The sequence below is a fragment of the Myodes glareolus genome, chromosome 26, assembly GCF_982192425.1.
Source record: "Myodes glareolus chromosome 26, mMyoGla1.1, whole genome shotgun sequence".
In the NCBI taxonomy this organism is placed as follows: Eukaryota; Metazoa; Chordata; class Mammalia; order Rodentia; family Cricetidae; genus Myodes; species Myodes glareolus.
In genome coordinates this window covers 38,641,167-38,660,366 of record NC_142051.1, presented here as the reverse complement: position 1 = coordinate 38,660,366, position 19,200 = coordinate 38,641,167, and the positions used below count along the sequence as shown (strand labels likewise).

The window sequence follows — 19,200 nt, the reverse complement described above, 5'->3', positions numbered from 1 at the left end:
TCCTCCTGTGTTTAGAAGGGCCTTGTTTCCTTGGTATCATCCATAATCTATGGCTCTTACAATCTTTCGGTCTCCTCTTCTGCACGATTCCCTGAGTCCTGAGGGGAGGCCTTTGATGGAGACATTCCTTTCAGGGCTGAGTGACCCAAGGTCTCTCACTCTCTGCACATTGCTCAGCTCTTTATTAATTCCCATCTACTGCAGACGGAAGCCTCTCTGATGCTGATAGAGCAAAGTACTGATCTTTGAGTGCAGCAGAATGTCACTGGGGTCATTTTACTGCTTCATTCCTCTAGTGAACATTAGTATTTGGTTTTCCCCTGGGTCTCAGGCATATCTGATCTCAGGTTCTCGGCCACCTGAGCAGTATCAGGGGTGGGTTCTATCTCATAAAGTGGGCCTTAAAGCAGATCAGATCTTGGTTGGTTACTCCCATAAACTTTATGCCATTATTGCACTAGCAATGTTGCAGGCAGGACACTGTGGTAGATTGAAGGGTTTGTGACTGGATTGGTGTTTACTTTCTCCTTTGGGAGTGTGTAGTGTACCTTCCAGTACCATGAACACTAGTCAGTAGAAGTGAAGGCTCTAGGTACTGTGCCAACTCTTCTTACAACCTCCTTCCTTTCTCTGTCCCTCCTTCCCTCTCTCCTGCCCTCCCTCCCTCCCTCCCTCCCTCCCTCCCTCCCTCCCTCCCTCCCTCCCTCCCTCCGTGTGTGTGTGTGTGTGTGTGTGTGTGTGTGTGTGTGTGTTTGAGAGACAGGGAGAGAGGGAGAAAGAGAGAAAGAGGTTTCTCTCTGTGTAGCTTTCTGACCTGGAGTCAAGAATTCACTGTATAAAGTAGGCTGACCTTGAACTCGGAGTGGTTCTCCCCTTTTGTCAAGTACCAAGATTACTGGTGTGAAACCACCACACCCAGCATCATGCCCTTCCTCTTTATCTTTTCGATGACCTTGGCCATCATGGGCAACATGGGCATCATGTCCCCTTATGTTCCTGATGGAAAACTGAGGCCAGAGGAGTCAGGTCAGTTGTCCCAAACTTGAGTGTGAGAAAGGAAGCCAAACACAAGAGTGAAGCTACAGAGCTGTGGCTTAGTGTCAGTTTTTGGTTTGTTTTGTTTGTGTTTTAGAACATAAATTGAGTATCTTTATTAAAGATACCCAAAGATCATTTCTTAGCAGTAGTCAGGGGCCCAATGAAGCAGCATGAGCACTAGGTCCAATCACTTGCTGGGAAAAGAAAAAGAGGTGGGGATTGTAGGGGGATCAGGAAAAACATCTTCTAGAAGCTCTTGGCAAAGTAATAGAGAATAAGAATAAAAGGGAATAAGAGGGGGTGGAGAGATGATTCATTAGTCAAGGCACAGGCTGCTCTTCCAGGGGTTGCAGGTTTGATTCCCAGCACCCACATGATACTTCACGACCATCTGTAACTCCTTCTTCTGGCAGCCTTGGGTACCAGGTGTGCAAGTGGCACACAAATACACAAGCAGGTAAAAACGAAAACCCTACACACATCCAATAAAACAAAATGAAGTGTGTTTAGACTTGCAGACTGTCTTGGGGAAAGATGAGTGTTGTGTGTTTTCTGAGATGGAGGAATCTCTGGTCCTGGTGCTCAGAAAATGAAACAGTACAAGGATATAAGGACATTTCTCTGGATGCAGTAGGTAATGCTGCCTGTGAGTTATGAGCACAGGACTATACTTCATTAGCATATTCATAATCTGCATGGAGGATTCAGTTGGAACGCTCGTCCGTGTAGTGAAATGCCGAGCTGGCTAATAGAAATGCAGAAAGACAGCGCCAGGCCACGTGAGTGGGCAGAAGGATGGCAGATGGGCTCCTGCGTGGACAACTGGAAGATGAGGAATTTAGGGAGAAGCGATCCAAACCAATCTCCCAAGACTACGGGGATTTGAACTGTCCACTCCAGCAAAATGAAGAGATTTGACAGTCAATACACACCTTTGTCTCATGTAGATATTCATAATCACCCTGCATCTAAAAGATCAGCCTTCCATCGGGCCAACTGAAAAGGAACATCTATAAAGAGGTCATTAAAAGCAGAAAACAATACGCCGTTCAAACTGACAGCCGCGGTTCGCTTAATGCTGGAATATCCCGAGTCGTGTTTCCTCAGCATTCTTACGCCGCAGCCATAATGTGGGGGAAGGTGCAGGTGAAATCACTGCTAGGCGAGAACTGTTTATCAAACGTCAGGATTCCTCAGCCCAAGGGAGTGAGAATTTATAAACCCACAGGGCCATAGGACAGGTCACGCTGGTGCTCAACTTGGTTAGCATTTACCATGTGAAACATTAGGACAGAGAGCTATTTAAAACCTAAATCAAGGCCCGGCAAGGCGGCTTGGGAAATAAAGGTGCTTGCGGCCAAGCCTTCCAGCCTGGGATCAATCTCCTGGAACCACATGGTGGAAGGAGAAGATTGGCTCTGCCAAGTTGTCCTCTGACCTCCACGTGTGCAACATGCCACCCATATGCCCATATACACACACATATGAAATAAATAAATAAACAAATGTTTTTTTAAAAACCTTAAACCTAAATCAATTTAGGTCCAACAACCATTAGGTAGCAAGTACCCAAAACTCAAGGCAGCATAATATTTTTTATATGTGTATGTATATATTTTATATATGTTGTGTATATATATAGCTGAATTTCATTATGTATGTTATATAAATATAATACTAATATTATAAATACATAAAATTTTATATAAATATTACATAAATTTCAGTTACTTTTCTGTAAAACTTGATAGGCATGGAAAAATTATTTATATAACTAAAAGCTAGGTATGTGTCAAGAGCTGTTTACATCCTGGGGCACACATAGACACAGAAGGGGGAAAATGCTTTTATGATTGTAGTCATAATTTGCAGATATGCCCAAAATGTCATAGCATTTGAAACTGAATGAATGGAATGTATGCCCTGGCAATGCTGAAGCACGCATGGGCAGCCCGTATGTGGCGGTTCTGTTGAACTTGTCCATTCTGGGTTTCATGGTCTAAGTTGATGAGGACAACTGACCAGGTCTCTTCCTCTAGAGGGCACCAGACCTCATTACAGATGGTTGTGAGCCACCACGTGGTTGCTGGGAATTGAACTCAAGACCTTTGGAAGAGCAGCCAGTGATCTTAACCGCTGAAACCATAGCATTTGCCGTTGCATAAAACCATCTTGAGAGTCAGACAAGCCTGATTCGGCTCAGGAGACAGAGGGTAATGGCCATCAGTCAAACATTACCGGACTGGACCGGGCCGAGGTTCCCTTGGGTATCTATTCCACAGATGCCTCTGCAGTTCCACCCTTGAAAGTTCCCTCCTTGGACACCCAATATACCCCAAGAGGGCAGTCCTAGCACCTATTCTAACCCTAGCTTGCCTACTTTAATCCTCATCCAAGCCCAATCTCTCCTGTTCATTGAGTCGCACCCCAACCCCCCCCCAGCCTTGTTTCAAGGCTTGTTTGGTACAGTGATAAACAAGTCCCAGGGCCCTGCTCGTAGGAACCCCAAGTGGGAGCAGCTGATGCCTAAACACAAGCATTCCGACAAAGTCATTTCAAAGAATGGTTTAAAAAAAAAAAAGCCAAAACCGTGGTACAGTGAGTTTATAGGACTGTGGTACAGCATTTTCAGTGAAGAGGTGAAGGCAATTTTTCCTCAGGAGACATTTGAGTAATAGAGGGACAGAAGTATAGCTACCTGAAAGGCTACAGGTGCTGACGTGGAGGGGGACGTGGGAGGTGAAGGAGGTGGGGGTGTGGGAGGGTAGAGGCCCCAGGTGAAGACAAGTGTGTGTGCGCACACACATGAGTGCGTTTGTGCAAGCGTGCGTGCATGCATGCGTGTGTGTGTGTGTGGTGTACACATGAGTGTGTTTGTGCAAGCAAGCGTGCGTGCAAGCGTGTGTGTGTGTGTGTGTGTGTGGCGTGTTCAGGCATACAGGTGGAGTCACTCAGGCCCACATGACTGAGAGTCCAGTGTGAAGGGACACACTGCACCACGCTTTTAGCCATGAGGCGAGGAGGAAGCTCGGTGTTGGTTCTGAAAGCATTAGGAACCCAGAGACTTTTTAGGATGTTTTTGCTAAGGGCCGGTTTGTGTGTCAGGGGTCTGAGAGTCAAAGTGCACAGTGAGATCTGGGCCCCCTCTGCTTTCTCCACCCAGGCTCTCTGGCTGTTACTCCTTCCAATTCCTCTCTAGACCGAAGTGTGCCCCTAATTTCATACTGTGTCTCTCACAGGGTCGGGTTAATGTTGCATAAACCTCATTGTAGCATTTGTGTTGTAGGACATATACAAATTCTCTTGTTTTCCCCCCTTCGATAAAAGAGTTAACCCAAACGCATGTTGCTGCAGGTTTTAAAGATCAGTTTGATCGGCCACAGAAAACGCATTTTGGCATCTCTGGGAGACAGGCTGCATGAGGAACCCCCACAGAAGCCCCCTCGCTCCATCACCCTCAGGGTAAGTGCCGCCATGTCCGTCTTGCTCTCCTCCCTTCTCCTCAAAAAGGATATTGTGCAGTAAAATGGCTGAAGCCATGGAGGAGGAAATGCATCCTCATCGCTTACCTTATCAATCTCCCTTTTGATTGTGTCTGGTTTTCTCAATAAATAATGCAGAGATTTAGAACTACATTGTAAGGGAATTCAGTTTGCCTAGCGACCATCTTCTAAAGACCACCCCTTCATTCCCAGACTCCCACTCCCAAGAGAAAGGAAATGAGTTTTCTGTCAGACTCAAACCCACAGAAAAGAAATCGATCAGGAACGTCAGTTAAGTAAGAATCAATTTTAAATTAACCTCAGGGTCCTCCTGTTTTTCAAGAAATGAAAAATGACCATTTTTTTAACCCACTTCAAAAAATTTAAGAAGATAGACTCTAAAATTTTATTTAATAAACTAACAATTGTTTCCTTCAGCTATGTTTTTAGAAACCTGGGGTAAAGAAACTAGAGAGAAACCTGTCAGAGGTCAGAACAAAGAGGGAAAGTGAGAAGGAAGGGGCCCAAAGAAATCAAGAGGTTGAGGCAGAGAGTGTAGCCACAGGCCCCGCCTCCCAGGAAGCCCACTGAGCTCTTCCAAAGTCCGTTAGAAAGCCAAGGTCTCCTTTGACAAGCTCAGTTCAGCACTCATTTGCATCTCATTCCTATGCAAATGAACAGGAGCATAGGCCTCCATGGATAAATGGAGGGGGATAAATGGCCCTGATAGGGGACTTAGGTGAACTGCAGGCCACAGTCAGTGTGACAGGGCACTGGGCGGGACAGAACCTTCCAGAATGGTGAGTCTGATTTAGTTTAGAAGAGGAAATGGGGTCCATGAGATGCAGGAATCCACAAGAGGAACTGAGTACCAAGGGCGTCAGGATGAGCTAAGATAGATGTAGGCTACTTCAGGGTTTGAGGAATAAGGAAAGCGGAGGTAAGATGCATATTTATCCCTCCAAAAGAGGCCTCCAATCCATCAGAACAATTAAGGGCTCATTATCTTGCTTCCCTCTTACTTCGTGGGAAGAGGGGTGGCTCCAAGCACCACCCGTGTAAGCTCCCGTAAGAGGTCTCAGAGGAGCCATTTCCAGTTTACGCAGCTCTCTGGCCTTTCCCTTCTGAACCTCTCACCCTGACTCCCAAGAAGAGACTTATGGAAATAATAAATTAAAGACTGGAGGGGGCAGGGCGGGGAGGGTTTCTAGCCAAAGTGGGTCTAACTCTGCCAGAGAAGTCAGGGGAAGAGGTGGCCTGCAGAATCTCATGGCTCCCATGTTCCTGTGGCTTGAAAGGCCAGAGTGGCAGCCACTGCCATCCTTCACCCTGCTCTGGCCGGTCTTCAGCTAGGGTTGCTGCAGCTAGGGTTGCTGCTAGGGCTGTCTTTGCTGTTGGAAAAGCATCCTCCGTCATTTCTACACATTGCTCTGCAGTCTGTACGTCGTGTGATATGCTATGTTGCCATACTGTGTCCACTCCCCAGCCCTCTTGTCACACCGCACTTCGGTAGAGAGGGTCAAGACCTACCTAGTCCCACGTTAGCAGCTTGTAAAACGGCATCCACCGCAGTGAGGATGCTCTGCCCACAGTCTCTCCGCCCCCTAAACACGCGAGAATGACGGGGTGCCCCGCAGAGATGAACCTCTGCTTTCCGAGAGAGATCATCCGTAGTACTGGTTAAGACAACAACAACATGTGATTCTTTCTACTTTGACCTGAAATCACTGGGAGGCAGAAGTATTGACTTGATGACACCATTCATAGAACTGATGGTGGAATGTTGGCAATCCCAGCAGATGAATAAGAAACTCCAACCCCACCCCCACCCCCGCCCCCGCCCCCGCCCCCGCCCCCGCCCCCGCCCCCGTAGCTTGTTGTGTTCGTATTTTCACAGTTTTTGAAGCCAAAGGCTGCCCCCCCCCCCGAGAGCATGGTATTTACTTCATGATGTATTTCCATTCAGGAAGCCAGTGGTAACCACACTCCTCCTCAGTTGTCTCCATCACTTAGCCAAAGCACTTACACCACTGGCGGCTCCCTAGACGTCCCTCACATTATCATGCAGGGCGATGCAAGGCGGAGAAGAACCGAGAACTACTTCGATGATATCCCCCGGTCAAAGCTGGAGAGGCAGATGGCTCAGGTAAGGTGTTCGTTCGAAGCCTCCGTGATATGCTTGCCTTTCACCCGCAGCAGGTCCCGCGGCTAGAGACCTAGCCGCTAGCTCCCAGCGGGTGCCTGCTCACCCGCCGCGCCCGAAGTTGACCTGTGCCGTTTTGTAAAGCGTTCTGCGCTCTGTGCTCTCCGGAGCTAGCTGGAACCAGCCCACTCGAGGAGATGGATACATATGCCCGTTGTTGAAACCCCTTCTCAGCCAATTAGTTGTAGCCAGCTGGTCTCGCTGTGCTCACAAAAGTCTTCGCTCTGCGTGGAAAAGGACCTGTAACTGGGACAGGGTCAGGTCACAAGGAAAGGAAGACGAAAACCGTAGGTTTCAAGATGCAAATTGGCCGGATGGTGGAGCAGAAGTTCAGGGGGAAAGTAATAGCTTCCTAGGAGATCATTTCCTCCCAAGCTGATGTGTTTGTATAGAGCCTCCCTAGTGGGAGTCATGAGTCATTACACCATCCCACGTTATCGCAATGGACAGTTAGAAATAACAACTCTGCCGGGCACAAGTATTTGAAAAGAGTGGTCTGTCGGTCAGCCCTTCCCTCCTCGGGACAAACGTCCACTCAGCTGTGTCCCTGGATCTCTGTTCAGAAATTTGAGTCAGCCATAGCTAGACGGTGATGACACATCCATGTCAGGTGAGCAGCTAGTTCTGCACCTTTGCCCCTCGTTGCTGAGATAAGGGCGTAAGGGCGACTGTGGGTAGAATCAGCTCTTCTCATTGTCGTTGGAGACTGAGCTCGCAGCTCTGAGAGCCTTTCTCCGCCTCCCACACATTAGCTGAGAACTCAAAGGTGAAAATCTGACTATAATTGTTTTGCCTTAGCTGTTAACTTTTTTTCTCAACTGTTTAGTGAGATTGTTGTCTTTTTGAAAGTCTTTGGAAAACACTCAATATTTTAACTCAAGGAAGTAATATGTGGAGAGAACGTTCTAGAAACCACGATTATACTGCTTACTGCTTTGGCCTGCAAGGTTGTCTCTCGATACTAAATTGTTCTTAGAGGTGGCAGTGATGGGGCTTACGGTTTTTGTAAATAGAATGGATTATGGGAAAGGGGAGAAAAGGAGAAATTTTCCTGTTCTCTGGGCTTGGGTGATTGTCTTTAAATCTGCTGCTGTTTCAAATGAGGTTCTTTTAAAGAGGGAGGATGGAGGCTTCCTTCCCCAAGCCTTTCTTCCATTTCCTGCTCTGAGTATTTGCGGGACACATGTGTGGTTCAATATATCTGATGGAAACACCTCAGAGACATGGTGTGCAGCCTTGAACCACGTGGTCTCTATCTAGTCATTAAAATTCAGTCATTTCTAGACCCTCGTCTTCCTGAGTAAGGCAGGATAGGTCTTTAATGAGCATTTAACTGATATTGACTGAGGCACCTTCAGTAACCAAAAATAACCTGTCTCAGCTCCCGACCATTTGTGAAATCTCTCCACCCAGGGCAGAGTCTTTTCAAAGAGGAATTAATTCCTCTTCCGCCTATTGTCAGAGCAGAGTAACCCAGCAAAATCGTGCCCGCCCCTTCTTCTTCAGAATCCCAAACAGGGCCAGGAATACTTTTGATAACCCCACTTTTTCCCCCCTGTCACCACACCCTGAAATGCATCCCTTTCAGGAGTTGTCATGCCTTGAGAAAACTAAATGGACCTTTATCCGGCCAGGGGAGGAAAACCCAAAAGCAGAAAGCAGGCTAGCAGGTTGATGGGCTGCGGCAGAGCCGCTGCAAGCCATCTTATTTACCTCGCGGGTTCGACTAACAGCGATCGAATGACTGATGAAGACGGACTCCATTGGCAGCCCAGAGCTTATTAGACGCCTTCTAGAATCCTGCAGTTCAATATAGCACTTTAGCTGCAGTGGGGGGGGGGGGGGGATGGCTCTACCGGAATCTGATCAATAAGACAAAGAGATTCTGGGATTGCAGCTCTCTCGGCTGTATTCATTTCAGTTTAGGAACTGGTTTGGAGAATGTGTTCGCAAGGACAAAAATCCACGGCGTAATGAATGCATGCTGCTTAAAATAGTGCATTCCAGAACGTTAACCATCCAAAATATAAAGGACTCGGTGATTTCGTTATTGGTACAGTGCAGTTCACCGGCCTTTAATTACAGCCAGGGGCTCAGTTGATACTTTGTTTTGTTCCTTCTCTTAATCTTCCCCAGTTGGAGTTGGGGTCATTTGCTGTATAAATTTTTTAAATCTGTTGGCTTTTATTCAGCTGTCTGAAACACTGACCCCAGACCGTGCCTTCCCCTGAGCTTATATGTTGAGCTTCTCAACTTGGGTTTCAACGGGTTGGAAATAGCAGTTAAAAACCCTCTAAGGAACCGTCTCCCCAACCAGCAGCATGGTTCCGGTGCCCCTCCCCCAAGGGTTTCTCCCAAGAGGCTTACAACTTGGTGGATTAATCCTCTCTGTGTTTCCCATAAAATAGAGAAGTCCACCTTTAAGCTCAATTTCTTTTCTGCTAAAAGAAGAGAGAGAGAGAGAGTTGGTAGGAGATCCCCCACGGCAGTGTCTCATGCTTAGAAACCCCTCTACACCTTCCCAGTCCTCTGAGCCCCTCGACAGAGATTTGGAATGCCAGCCCAAGGCCAGAAATCTTCAGGTTGTAAGTGACCGCAGCAACTCAGGGGAATTTTGCCTTCTTGAAATCTGCCCAGAAGATCTACTTTGAAAAAAGTCTAAGTTAAAAATTAAATTAAGATCAGCATAATATCCATTCCACCTGTCAAACTTGTTCATTAACAAATATTGAAACTGTAATGCCAGGGTAGTATTTAATTCCCTGTTCTTAATCTAAACCACTATGGAATAGTTCTGTCTTGGACCAGCAAGGGCTTAGTGGGTCAGGGCACCCACCACCAAGCATGACAACCTGAGCTTCATCCCTGGAACTTACATGTGGAAAGAGAAAAATCAACTCGCTCCCCTCCTCTGACTTCCACATGTGAACTGTGGCATGCTGCACTCGCATGCACACTCACACATACACACACATGCACACACATACACACACATGCATGAACACAAAGAATAGAGAGGGGGGATGGATGGATGGATGGATGGATGGATGGATGGATGGATAGATAGATAGATAGATAGATAGATAGATAGATAGATAGATAGATAGATAGATAGATAGATAATGCCTGTCCCTGGGAATTAGTAAACAGGTCTCCAATTCCCTACCCCTAAGAAATTAACGTCACACTCACACTTAGATAACTATACCTTCATGTGTGTGGTGCTTTTTGATTTCCAGAGGACCCTGGCATCTGTTTTATCTCATTTTTTCATAAATAAGGTGCCCTGTACAGTGCTGGTGTGCATGTCGTACGTGGCAGGGCAGCATCATGTTCTAATTTCTGTGAAGGTGAGACAGTAGACGTAAATATGGGAGACAGACCAGATGGAGGTGAGCGTCCCCTAGTCGCAACACTTGGCAGTTTTCTTGAATGACACTTTGGAGAAGTCAGTGTAGACTTGAGTCAAGAAAGAGGCTGGATTTCCAGGGTTCAGGAGGCACAATCTCAGACTCTGACAGAAGAGCCAGGAGTCCCCACAAGCTGAACTGCAGTGGCCTTTGTAGAAGACTTCCCTTTGAAGGAATTCATGGGGAAAAAATGAAATGCTCCATATCTTTTCCAAAATATATGAACAGCAAGGGAACACGTTTGTCTGCACCAGCATCAGCTTAGATGTTACCAAGGAAAACCCACAGTGCGGAATTCCTTGTGTTTTGAATGCTTTCATTGTTATGAAAATAAAACAAGGCCCCACAATATTGCCTGGAGCAGATGCTAGGCACTCTAAAGACCTTTTCCAAATTGTTTCTAATTCATTAGAAAGTTAATTCAGTCAAAAGCCTAATATTTCTTGATCTGTGAAGAATTACTTAATATGTATGACTAGATCAATTACTCCCTCGTTTGAAAGTACTTTGCATGCATTAGTTCCACAGATCTTCCTTCTTTTGATATTAATAAAGGGAAGGAAATAGAAGCATCCTTGCGGGGGCCCTGCTGCCACGGTCCCTGCTGGTTTCTGCTAGTCCCTGCTGGTCTCTGCCAGTCCCTACTGGATTTCCTATCCACTTCTCTTATTTAACCCACCAAATACTCCATCTGCACTGAGGTGAGTGAGGTCTTTACCTCACGGTAAATAAGTGGCAGCTTCCTGTCACTCAAACTTTTTGTCAGACCTTTTCCCCGATAGTCCCTGATGTCCAGTGCTGTAAAATAGTATGATAACAGTTCAACAAATATCATCTTCCCATGTGTTGTGATGGATTGTGTATATATAGGTACAGGTTGCAGAAGAAAAGGTCACAAATAGCTTAGTGGAAACATTCTGAATCAGGTCATGGTGGCCATCAGGAAGCCTGTTAGGTAAAAAGTTGTAAGGTTGATAGCAGATAAAGACCCTTGAATCAGGTGGTGGTGGCGCATGCCTTTAATCCCAGCACTTAAGAGACAGAGGCAGGTGGATCTCTGTGAGTTGGAGACCAGCCTGGTCTACAGATCAAGTTCCAGGACAGCCGCAGCCACACAGAGAAACCCTGTCCTGGAAAACACACAAACAAAGCAGAGACCCTTTCCATCCAGCAGCGCTCTGTCTCCCCATGTATTCAAAAAGATTCGTCTGTGGATGCAGAGTGCATTCTGTCCACGGACATTCTTGCCTGGGTGTTGCTTCAGATACTGAAGCTGTCTTCTTCATAGCGTCTTCAGTCAGAGTTCTGAGTTGATTTCCTTCTGGCTGTGCAACCTGGACCAAGTCGCTTTGTTTTTCTGAACTTTAATTTACTTGGCTTTAAGATGCGGACAATGCCTGCTTCTCAGGTTTGTGTGTATCAAATGTGTGGGAAAGTGTATTATAAACTATCAAGGCTGGGTAGAAGTATATATAGTTGATGGACAGATGGATGGATAAATGGATGGCTGTTAACAGAAAGATGATAGAGAGATAGATAGAGAGATAGATAGATAGATAGACAGACAGACAGACAGACAGACAGACAGAGTGGATGATAGATGAGGTAGATGATAGATAAGATAGATGATTGATAGATAATAAATGATAGGTAGATAGATAATTGATAGATAAATTAGATAGATAGATAGATAGATAGATAGATAGATAGATAGATATTGTCTTAGTTACTCTTTTATTGTTGTGATAAGCCAACAAAACCAAAGGAAACTTATAGAAGAAAGAGGTTATTTAGGACTTAACAGTTTCAGAGGGTTAGTTGATGACCATCATAGCAGGGAGCATGGCAGCAGGCAGGAAGACATGACACTAGATCAGTAGCTAAAGCTTATATCCTAAGACTCAGCTACAAGACGGGGGGGGGGGGGGTGGAGAGAAAGAGAGAGAACACTAAGTGGAAAAGGTGTGGGCTTTTAAAACTTTAAAGCCCACCCCCACAGTGGCATACTTCCTCCAAGAAAGCCACACCTCCTAATCCTTCCCAGATAGTTCCACCAACAGAGGACCAAGCACCTTAATATGTGAATGAGCCATCTCTGCTAATTCAAGTCACAAAAAGTATACAAGCAAGGAAATCCTATGGAAATAATATATTGTAACATGATTGTCTAAAACATTAAATGAGATGAGGGTTTTTTTCCTCACATGAAATTTAGAACTTGTATATGTGTGTGTTGTATGTATGTGTGCATGTGTGCAGAAGGGCACATATACATCTGTGCTCGTTGAGGCCAGAGGGTGGCATTGGGTGTCTTCCTCAATCAACCCACATATTTTTGTTGGTTTTTTTAGACACAGTCTTTCCCTGAACCTGGAGCTCATTGAGTTTGCCAATGAGCCCCAGGGATCCTTCCCCCTCCCCCCCCCCCCGTCTCCTCCTCAGCACTGGGTTACAGGCACACTGGCATACAGACATTGAACATGGGTGTCGGGAATCCCAACTCAGGTTCCCATGCTTTCTTGGCAAGATGACCGAGTTATCACATCAGCCCTGAAATTTAGGACTTTTAAAAAACACATAGTACATAAATTTTTAACTAGAGAACTACAGACATCCCCAAGAAGCTCTTATCCCTCTCTGAAAAAGAAGACAGCTTGTATTTCTTTATATCATCCTATTTCTCCCGAGGAAAAAAGCCTACCCAGTGCTCAGTGTTTTTGGAAGTTACAGAATGAACTTTCAGAAAATAACAGCTATGTCAGAAAAAACAATTTTTTATTGCTGTATTAACATCAGATACTTTCTAATGTCTATCCCTTAGTGACTCCATTTTAATTTAGATTTTTTTTCAGCAGAGAGGTTCTACTTATAAACACTTTGCCTGTCCATGATTTCAAATTTTTCTTCCATGGTCTAAAGAGAAACTCCTCAGACTTAAGCATGGACAGGTAATATGGAACCGAAAGGAAAGTTAGGAATAAATCCTTTGGCATCAGGAGCTTCCTGCTGACAGCTGGCCAGGTTGACAATCTGACGCCTCAGCTCAGAGATGGTTTGAGACGGTGGTGCTGTCTTTGAAGCCAGGCCGACCACCCCTGCTACTGAAGATCTCACACCACACAGGGTGAAAGCAGCGCTTCTGGGCTCAGATACAAACTCTTGGAGTGCTGCACACTTTTTTATTATTAATTTAGTCAATCCATTGCCTCTTCTCAAAATACGCCCTGTAGCTCTGACAGCTTTGGGGTTAGGAATGTTCATATGGTTAGGGCCTTTTGTACCCCTCATCGATCTTTACATAATCAGAAGAAATGGGAGAATGGCCTCTTGAGGTTCGCTCCTTGTATTATGTATCAAGAGTCCTGTTCTCTGTCAAGCCCATGAAAGAAGCAAATGAGACAGCTGGAGTTTGTCCCAACAGACCCAAACAGACCTAAACACCGCCAATCATATTTCTAGAGAAATTAAAACCAGACCTTTTATTTTAACTCAGTGGAAAAGATTCTATTTTCAACTGAATAAAGAAATAGGACAATGTTTGAAAATCCGGCTTCAGTGGAACTGACCTTGTGGTTTTCATGGTGCCCGAGGCTTGCTGACATTGAGCGGCTTGCTCTCAAAGACGCACACCAGGCTGCTTCTCTACTTGTTAAGTTTTGGGAATGTTCCTCATTATATTCAGTCCTGCTCTTGAGTCCATGGGTCAGAGTTTCAGCTGTTAGAATCTGACCTTGCTAAAACTTAAAGGCTAGAAGAATTCTATCATTCTCCTTTCCCTTTTCTTTTTCTAGTGATAAAAATAAAAAAGGGTTTGTTTGGTTTTTTTCTTTCACTATGGAGGAAATAGGGCTGGTGACACACACCTCTCAGAGTGAATTCTGTTGCTGTATTGGCTGAAGTACCACATCAGAAAGGACTCAAACACTTCGAGATGACTTACGTGGCAAGGATACTGAGTCACTTCCCTGTGAGGTCCAGGTGCTCGTATAGCCAGGTGTTTATGACCAGGTGACCTTATAGCCAGGTGTTTATGGCCAGGTGGTCTTATAGCCAGGTGTTTATGGCCAGGTGGTCTTATAGCCAGGTGGTCTTATAGCCAGGTGTTTATGGCAAGGTATTCTTATAGCCAAGTGTTTACGGCCAGGTGGTCTTATAGCCAGTTGTTTATGTCCAGGTGATCTTATAGACAGTTGTTTATGGCCAGATGGTCTTATAGACAGGTGGTCTTATAGCCAGGTGTTTATGACAAGGTATTCTTATAGCGAGGTGTTTATGGCCAGGTAGTCTTATAGTCAGGTGGTCTTACAGCCAGAATCATTAAGCTCTGGTGTTTCTGCCTTCCTTCTACATGTTGGTGTTTAACCAAGGGGTTGTTGCCAACTAAAATCAGACCGTGTTTTTTTGGTTTTGGTTTTTAAAGTCAGTAGAAAAGATCATATTTTTAACTGGATAAAGAAATAGGACAATATCTGAAAACCTCATTTGGATGGAACTAATCTTATGATTTTTATAGTTCCTACAGCTTGCTGACAACCCCCCAGGATCATTTCTCTGAAGTTTTCTATGCTCCTTTGGGTTGGTTCCTCTCTCTAATAAGCTTTCTGTCCGCGTGGGAGTTTCAGGTCCGTTCCCTCTGCGGTTTGAACCAACATCAGAGAGCTGATCCTTCCATCCAGAAAGTGTGGTGTTAAAGTCCTCTCAGTTCAGATCAGTCTGGTTTGGATCAGTTGTCTTTCTCTCAGCTAATCACAGAGGTAGAGGTATGCTTGTCTGTGTCTGTGGTTGGGAGCAGGGAGTTCTCCACATGGACAGTCAGATTCTTCTTACCAGAAATGGGATTGGTTTCCAAGCAGACAGAAATAGTCACAGTGGGCAACTGAGAAAACTCACTTGACTTTCCAATTCTGCCAGTAGCCAATAGAAATCTGTTACATATCAGCTTCCATACTTAATTTGATAAGCTTTTTAGACTCTCAGATTTGAAGTAATAAAGTCAAATCAAGAAAGAAAGAGAAAGAAAAAAGAAAGAAAGAAAGAAAGAAAGAAAGAAAGAAAGAAAGAAAGAAAGAAAGAAAGAAAGGGAAAGGAAAGGAAAGGAAAGGAAAGGAAGAAAGAAAGAAAGAAAGAAAGAAAGAAAGAAAGAAAGACGAAAGAAAGGAAGGAAGGAAGGAAGGAAGGAAGGAAGGAAAGAAAGAAAGAAAGAAAGAAAGAAAGAAAGAAAGAAAGAAAGAAAGACGAAATCCCACCTTGGGCAGCTCCTTAGTTCTCCAAGTGTAACTAATACCTATCTCCTATCATTATTTTGGAGCACAAATAAAGTAATATTTGTCAAAACATTTTAGAAACTTCAAATCTATGCATTTGGATTCTCTGCAAAATTATTATGATGATGAGATAATTTTTAATTTTCTTCTTCATTATGATTTTTCAACTGCAACAGAATAAATGCATAAAAATTGAAATGTTTTACAAAACTATTTCTATTTTCCAACTTGCAAGCCCAAACCAGTATCTCTCCACTGGTGTGGAAACAGCAGCCCTTGTGACTGCAAACCCTGCCCAAGGAGCTCCTGCCCACGCGATGAGCTAGCTCAGCATTGAAACTCCTTGGGGGAAAGATTTTTAAGATTTATAACCCTTCTTAAATACATTTAACTTGTCAAGATCTTAACACGAATTACATGTTTCAAAATGTGTAACTATATTTTCACTTACGAGATATTTATGATATTGCTACTACACCTGATTGAATGTTGGTGTGGAGAATATAGAAGGGATTAAGACAAAGGGCAGCTGGATGCCTTCCCTCTTCTGTATTAGCCATATCTCCCTCCTTGCAGCATTCTTCTATAGAATGTAAGATGCACATCATCTTGGCTCCCCAGCTTTGGCCATGCCTGCATCTTCATGCCGAGCATCACTGATTCTTCTGAACGCCCCGTGACTTTTTCCCGGCTGCTCCAAGGCGCTTGAGCTGTGCCTCTTTTCTCAGCCCGTAACAGTGCTGGGCTTTTCCATTTATTCTATTTCTTACCGAGTTGTTTGTCTACTGATTCCAGACCATCGAGGCATCTGTAGAACTTGGGTTTGACTGAGTACATCTGTGAGCTCCTTCCCAGCTCTGGGCTGGGCTAAATTTAAGAAGTTAACCTGAGAAGCACACACCTCTCGGGTCCTCCACCAGCGCATCAAATGAGACGCTGATCAAAGTACAGTGGAGGGGAAACCAAGCTTCTTTCCAGAGACCTCCTAAATTGATAACATTCTAGGTGATTGAATGTTCAGCTAGCTAGTGTTCTTGGTTTTTTTTTTTCTTTTTTCCAATTTTTCCATGAGGATGTAATGAGGACACGGTAGAATCTCGGAAAATACCCTCTAACAAATGGCTCTGTCCAATGCTTCTTTTTAACCAGAAGCAAGAAACAAACGTTGAACATATAGTTAACAAATGAGTTGAAATAAAGAAAATGACAGCCTCCGTTTGCAAGAAAGGACTGTAATGTATATTTTGGAGAGACATTACTAACCAAAAAAAAAAGCGTTACTTTTCAAGAATCTAGTTTCTTTGCAGCAATTCGTGCTATGATAAAGAGCTGACTGCTGCCTTTCTGAACAAGCTATTAATATTTCTGCCTTTTGCTGGTCTGAAACATGTTTGTGCCGGGAGATATGCCCTTTCAGCTTTGAAGCAGAACACATACAGTGGTCCTGACTGTCTTAACTTCACAGCAGCAGAGAGAACTCCAATATCTAGAGAGCGGCCCAGTGAGCATACAGAGAGCTTCTGCTTTCCTCCTTCCCTGTGTCTTTCTGCCTGTGAGGAGATTTTTACAAATAATTGAGCCGTGCCAAGGACACCTACAACTGGCATTTTAAGGGATGCACATTATAGATTATAGCCACAAATAGGTGCTAGGAATACCATAGCCCTGTATGCCACACCGACAGCCGAGAGATTAACAAGGAGGAGGAGAGAAGGTGAGAGGCGTGGGGTGGTGCAAAGAGACTCTTGAGCACACAGTTCCGGAGTTTGTACCACGCCAGTGTAAACACAGTTTGCTTCCTCTTACGTTTGCCTACTGCTCTGATGCTGACACCTGCACTCTTGAGACCCACATGCGGGCGGGTGTTTCTAGCGAAACACCAGTTGGCGCGACTCTCTCCTTCCAAGAATCATTCCCCCCACCCCCGACATAAGGGGAAGGTCATGACCACGACGCTTTGGTAAGATAGCTCTTCAGAGAGGCAGGGGAAAGGTGGGAAGTGCCATTCTCTTGAGTCTGTCATTCTCTGCGAGCAAAATAGCTCGCCTGAAACCTTTCGTGAAGAGGGTCAGCAACGCAGTCTCTCCTGTCTTTCCCTCTTTGAAACCAGAAATAGAGCTTGAGAGGTTGACAGTGTGACTGCTGGGAAGAATCAGAGTCGGATGCAGTGGTGAGGGTGCCCAGAGTTGGGTTTTTGTTTATTTATCTCAAAGCTCCCAAGATAGAGGATCAGTCTCAGTCTAGGGGAGATGGACAGAAGGGATCAGATACTGAGCCGCAGCCTCGAGTTAGCTCAGAGTGTCTGCCGTCCGGGTGGGGCTCAGTTAGTGCCCACACAGAAGGAGGAACCACAGGGCCATGGCTGCTAGATGGCCGTCTGCACCAGGGCTTTTGCTGAGCTGGTTTTGTTCCACTCCATTTTTTGACAGATCTAATCAGGCCTGCTCAAGGAGCTGCCAAGATCCCTGGCTAAGGCCGAGGCTTCCTCTGGCGACGTGTCCTTTCCTTCTTCTGCCTTCGAACCCGTTTTGTGTTGCCTTAAGAGCGCTGTCATCCGGGAGAAGGAATAGACTTCATTGTTTCCTTAGCTTTCATTCCAGACCCTTCATGTGTCTTCCTGAACAACCTCTGGACACCCTGAAGTGTGAAAGTATTACACTAACAAGAGAAATGCAAGGGAGAGTCCTTTATCTTTTCAGGGCTAGACTAAGAGAGAAATTTTCATCACATGCAGAATCTGACTGGAGGGCTGTATTCACAGAAGTTTTCCTTATTAAACTAACTCCACCACATCAGCGGCCGTCCCCGAAGGCTTCCGGGGCCTAATTGGAATGGCTGGGTAGATGGAGCTGTCAACAGCCTACTCTATTGGAGACCCATCACCAGATTTTCAGCCCCAGTCGACTGCTCTCTCTGACAGTGTTTATGGAAAAGATCATGTCCGTAGCAATCACATTTCCACAAACGTCAATTAAAAACGGGGCTGATCCCTACTCCTGTCCTTGCGTGCCTTAGGTGGCCCCTCGCTATCTTTGGATGAATGTCAGGGTATCAAGGAGATCGTTTGTTCCTCGCATTCTGAACTTTCCCCAGATCTTAAACTTCTGAACGGAAGAACAATCACTTGGCAGTATGGGAAACACAGTCCTGAATAAGATAGAAAATGCAGGGCGGGGGGAGTGGGGGCTGAGAAAAGGGCTTTCTGGGCCCATGTCCTTAGAGGACAATGCAGGGCATGTGGAAGCCAGCCCTGCCACATCTGGACAAAGAGAATCTCTCCGGCAGAGGGGCAGCAGTGAATGCTTTGAAGCAAGTGTCTGCACGCGGCTGTCTGTCTGAAACAGAATGAGCCGGAGGAGAGGAAGCATGCGGGGTGGGGGTCAGGAGATGGAGCATCTTAGAGACCGCTGTGAAGACTTTGTCTTTTCGGAGAAGGCAAGCCAAGTGGCTTTTGTTTTAAGTGGGCCGCTTTGGTTCCTGTATTACAAATACATCCTCGGAGAGCGATGGTGGAGGGAGTGAACCTAGATGGTGAAAAGAGATGGCTTATCTCAGGCAGTGAGAGCTGAATGCGGGAGGATTTGCTGCTGGACAGAGAGTGTCAGAGCAGGACTAGGAATAGGGAACTGTGGGCACGGGCTGATTGGGTTGGGGACTGTAGGCTCCTACTGATTGGGTCAGGGACTGCCAGCCTCTGGCTGATTGGGTTGGGGCATTTCAGGATGAGATGTCAGCTGAGTGTCTGAGTAGAGGTGTCAAGTCAGCTGCTGGGCACCCAGATTTGGAGTTCTTGGAGAGAGGAC

At 45.4% G+C, this 19,200-nt stretch overlaps 1 protein-coding gene across 22 annotated transcripts in view; it reads left to right on the top strand.

The window, feature by feature from the left end:
• Window positions 1-19,200, top strand: part of Anks1b (ankyrin repeat and sterile alpha motif domain containing 1B) — a 953,532-nt gene that overhangs the window by 869,586 nt on the left and 64,746 nt on the right. For 11 of the 22 annotated variants that reach the window (XR_014999730.2, XR_014999729.2, XM_085683216.2 and 8 more), the window contains 2 exons: window positions 4,393-4,500; window positions 6,487-6,666. Coding sequence is in view for 18 of the 22 variants with exons in the window: in XM_085683216.2 (XP_085539342.2) it covers window positions 4,393-4,500; window positions 6,487-6,666 (288 nt within the window). In the remaining 4 variants the exon portion in view is untranslated. The remainder of the gene's footprint in view (window positions 1-4,392; window positions 4,501-6,486; window positions 6,667-19,200) is intronic. The other 11 variants (XM_085683219.2, XM_087901963.1, XM_087901962.1 and 8 more) reach the window with 2 other exon arrangements.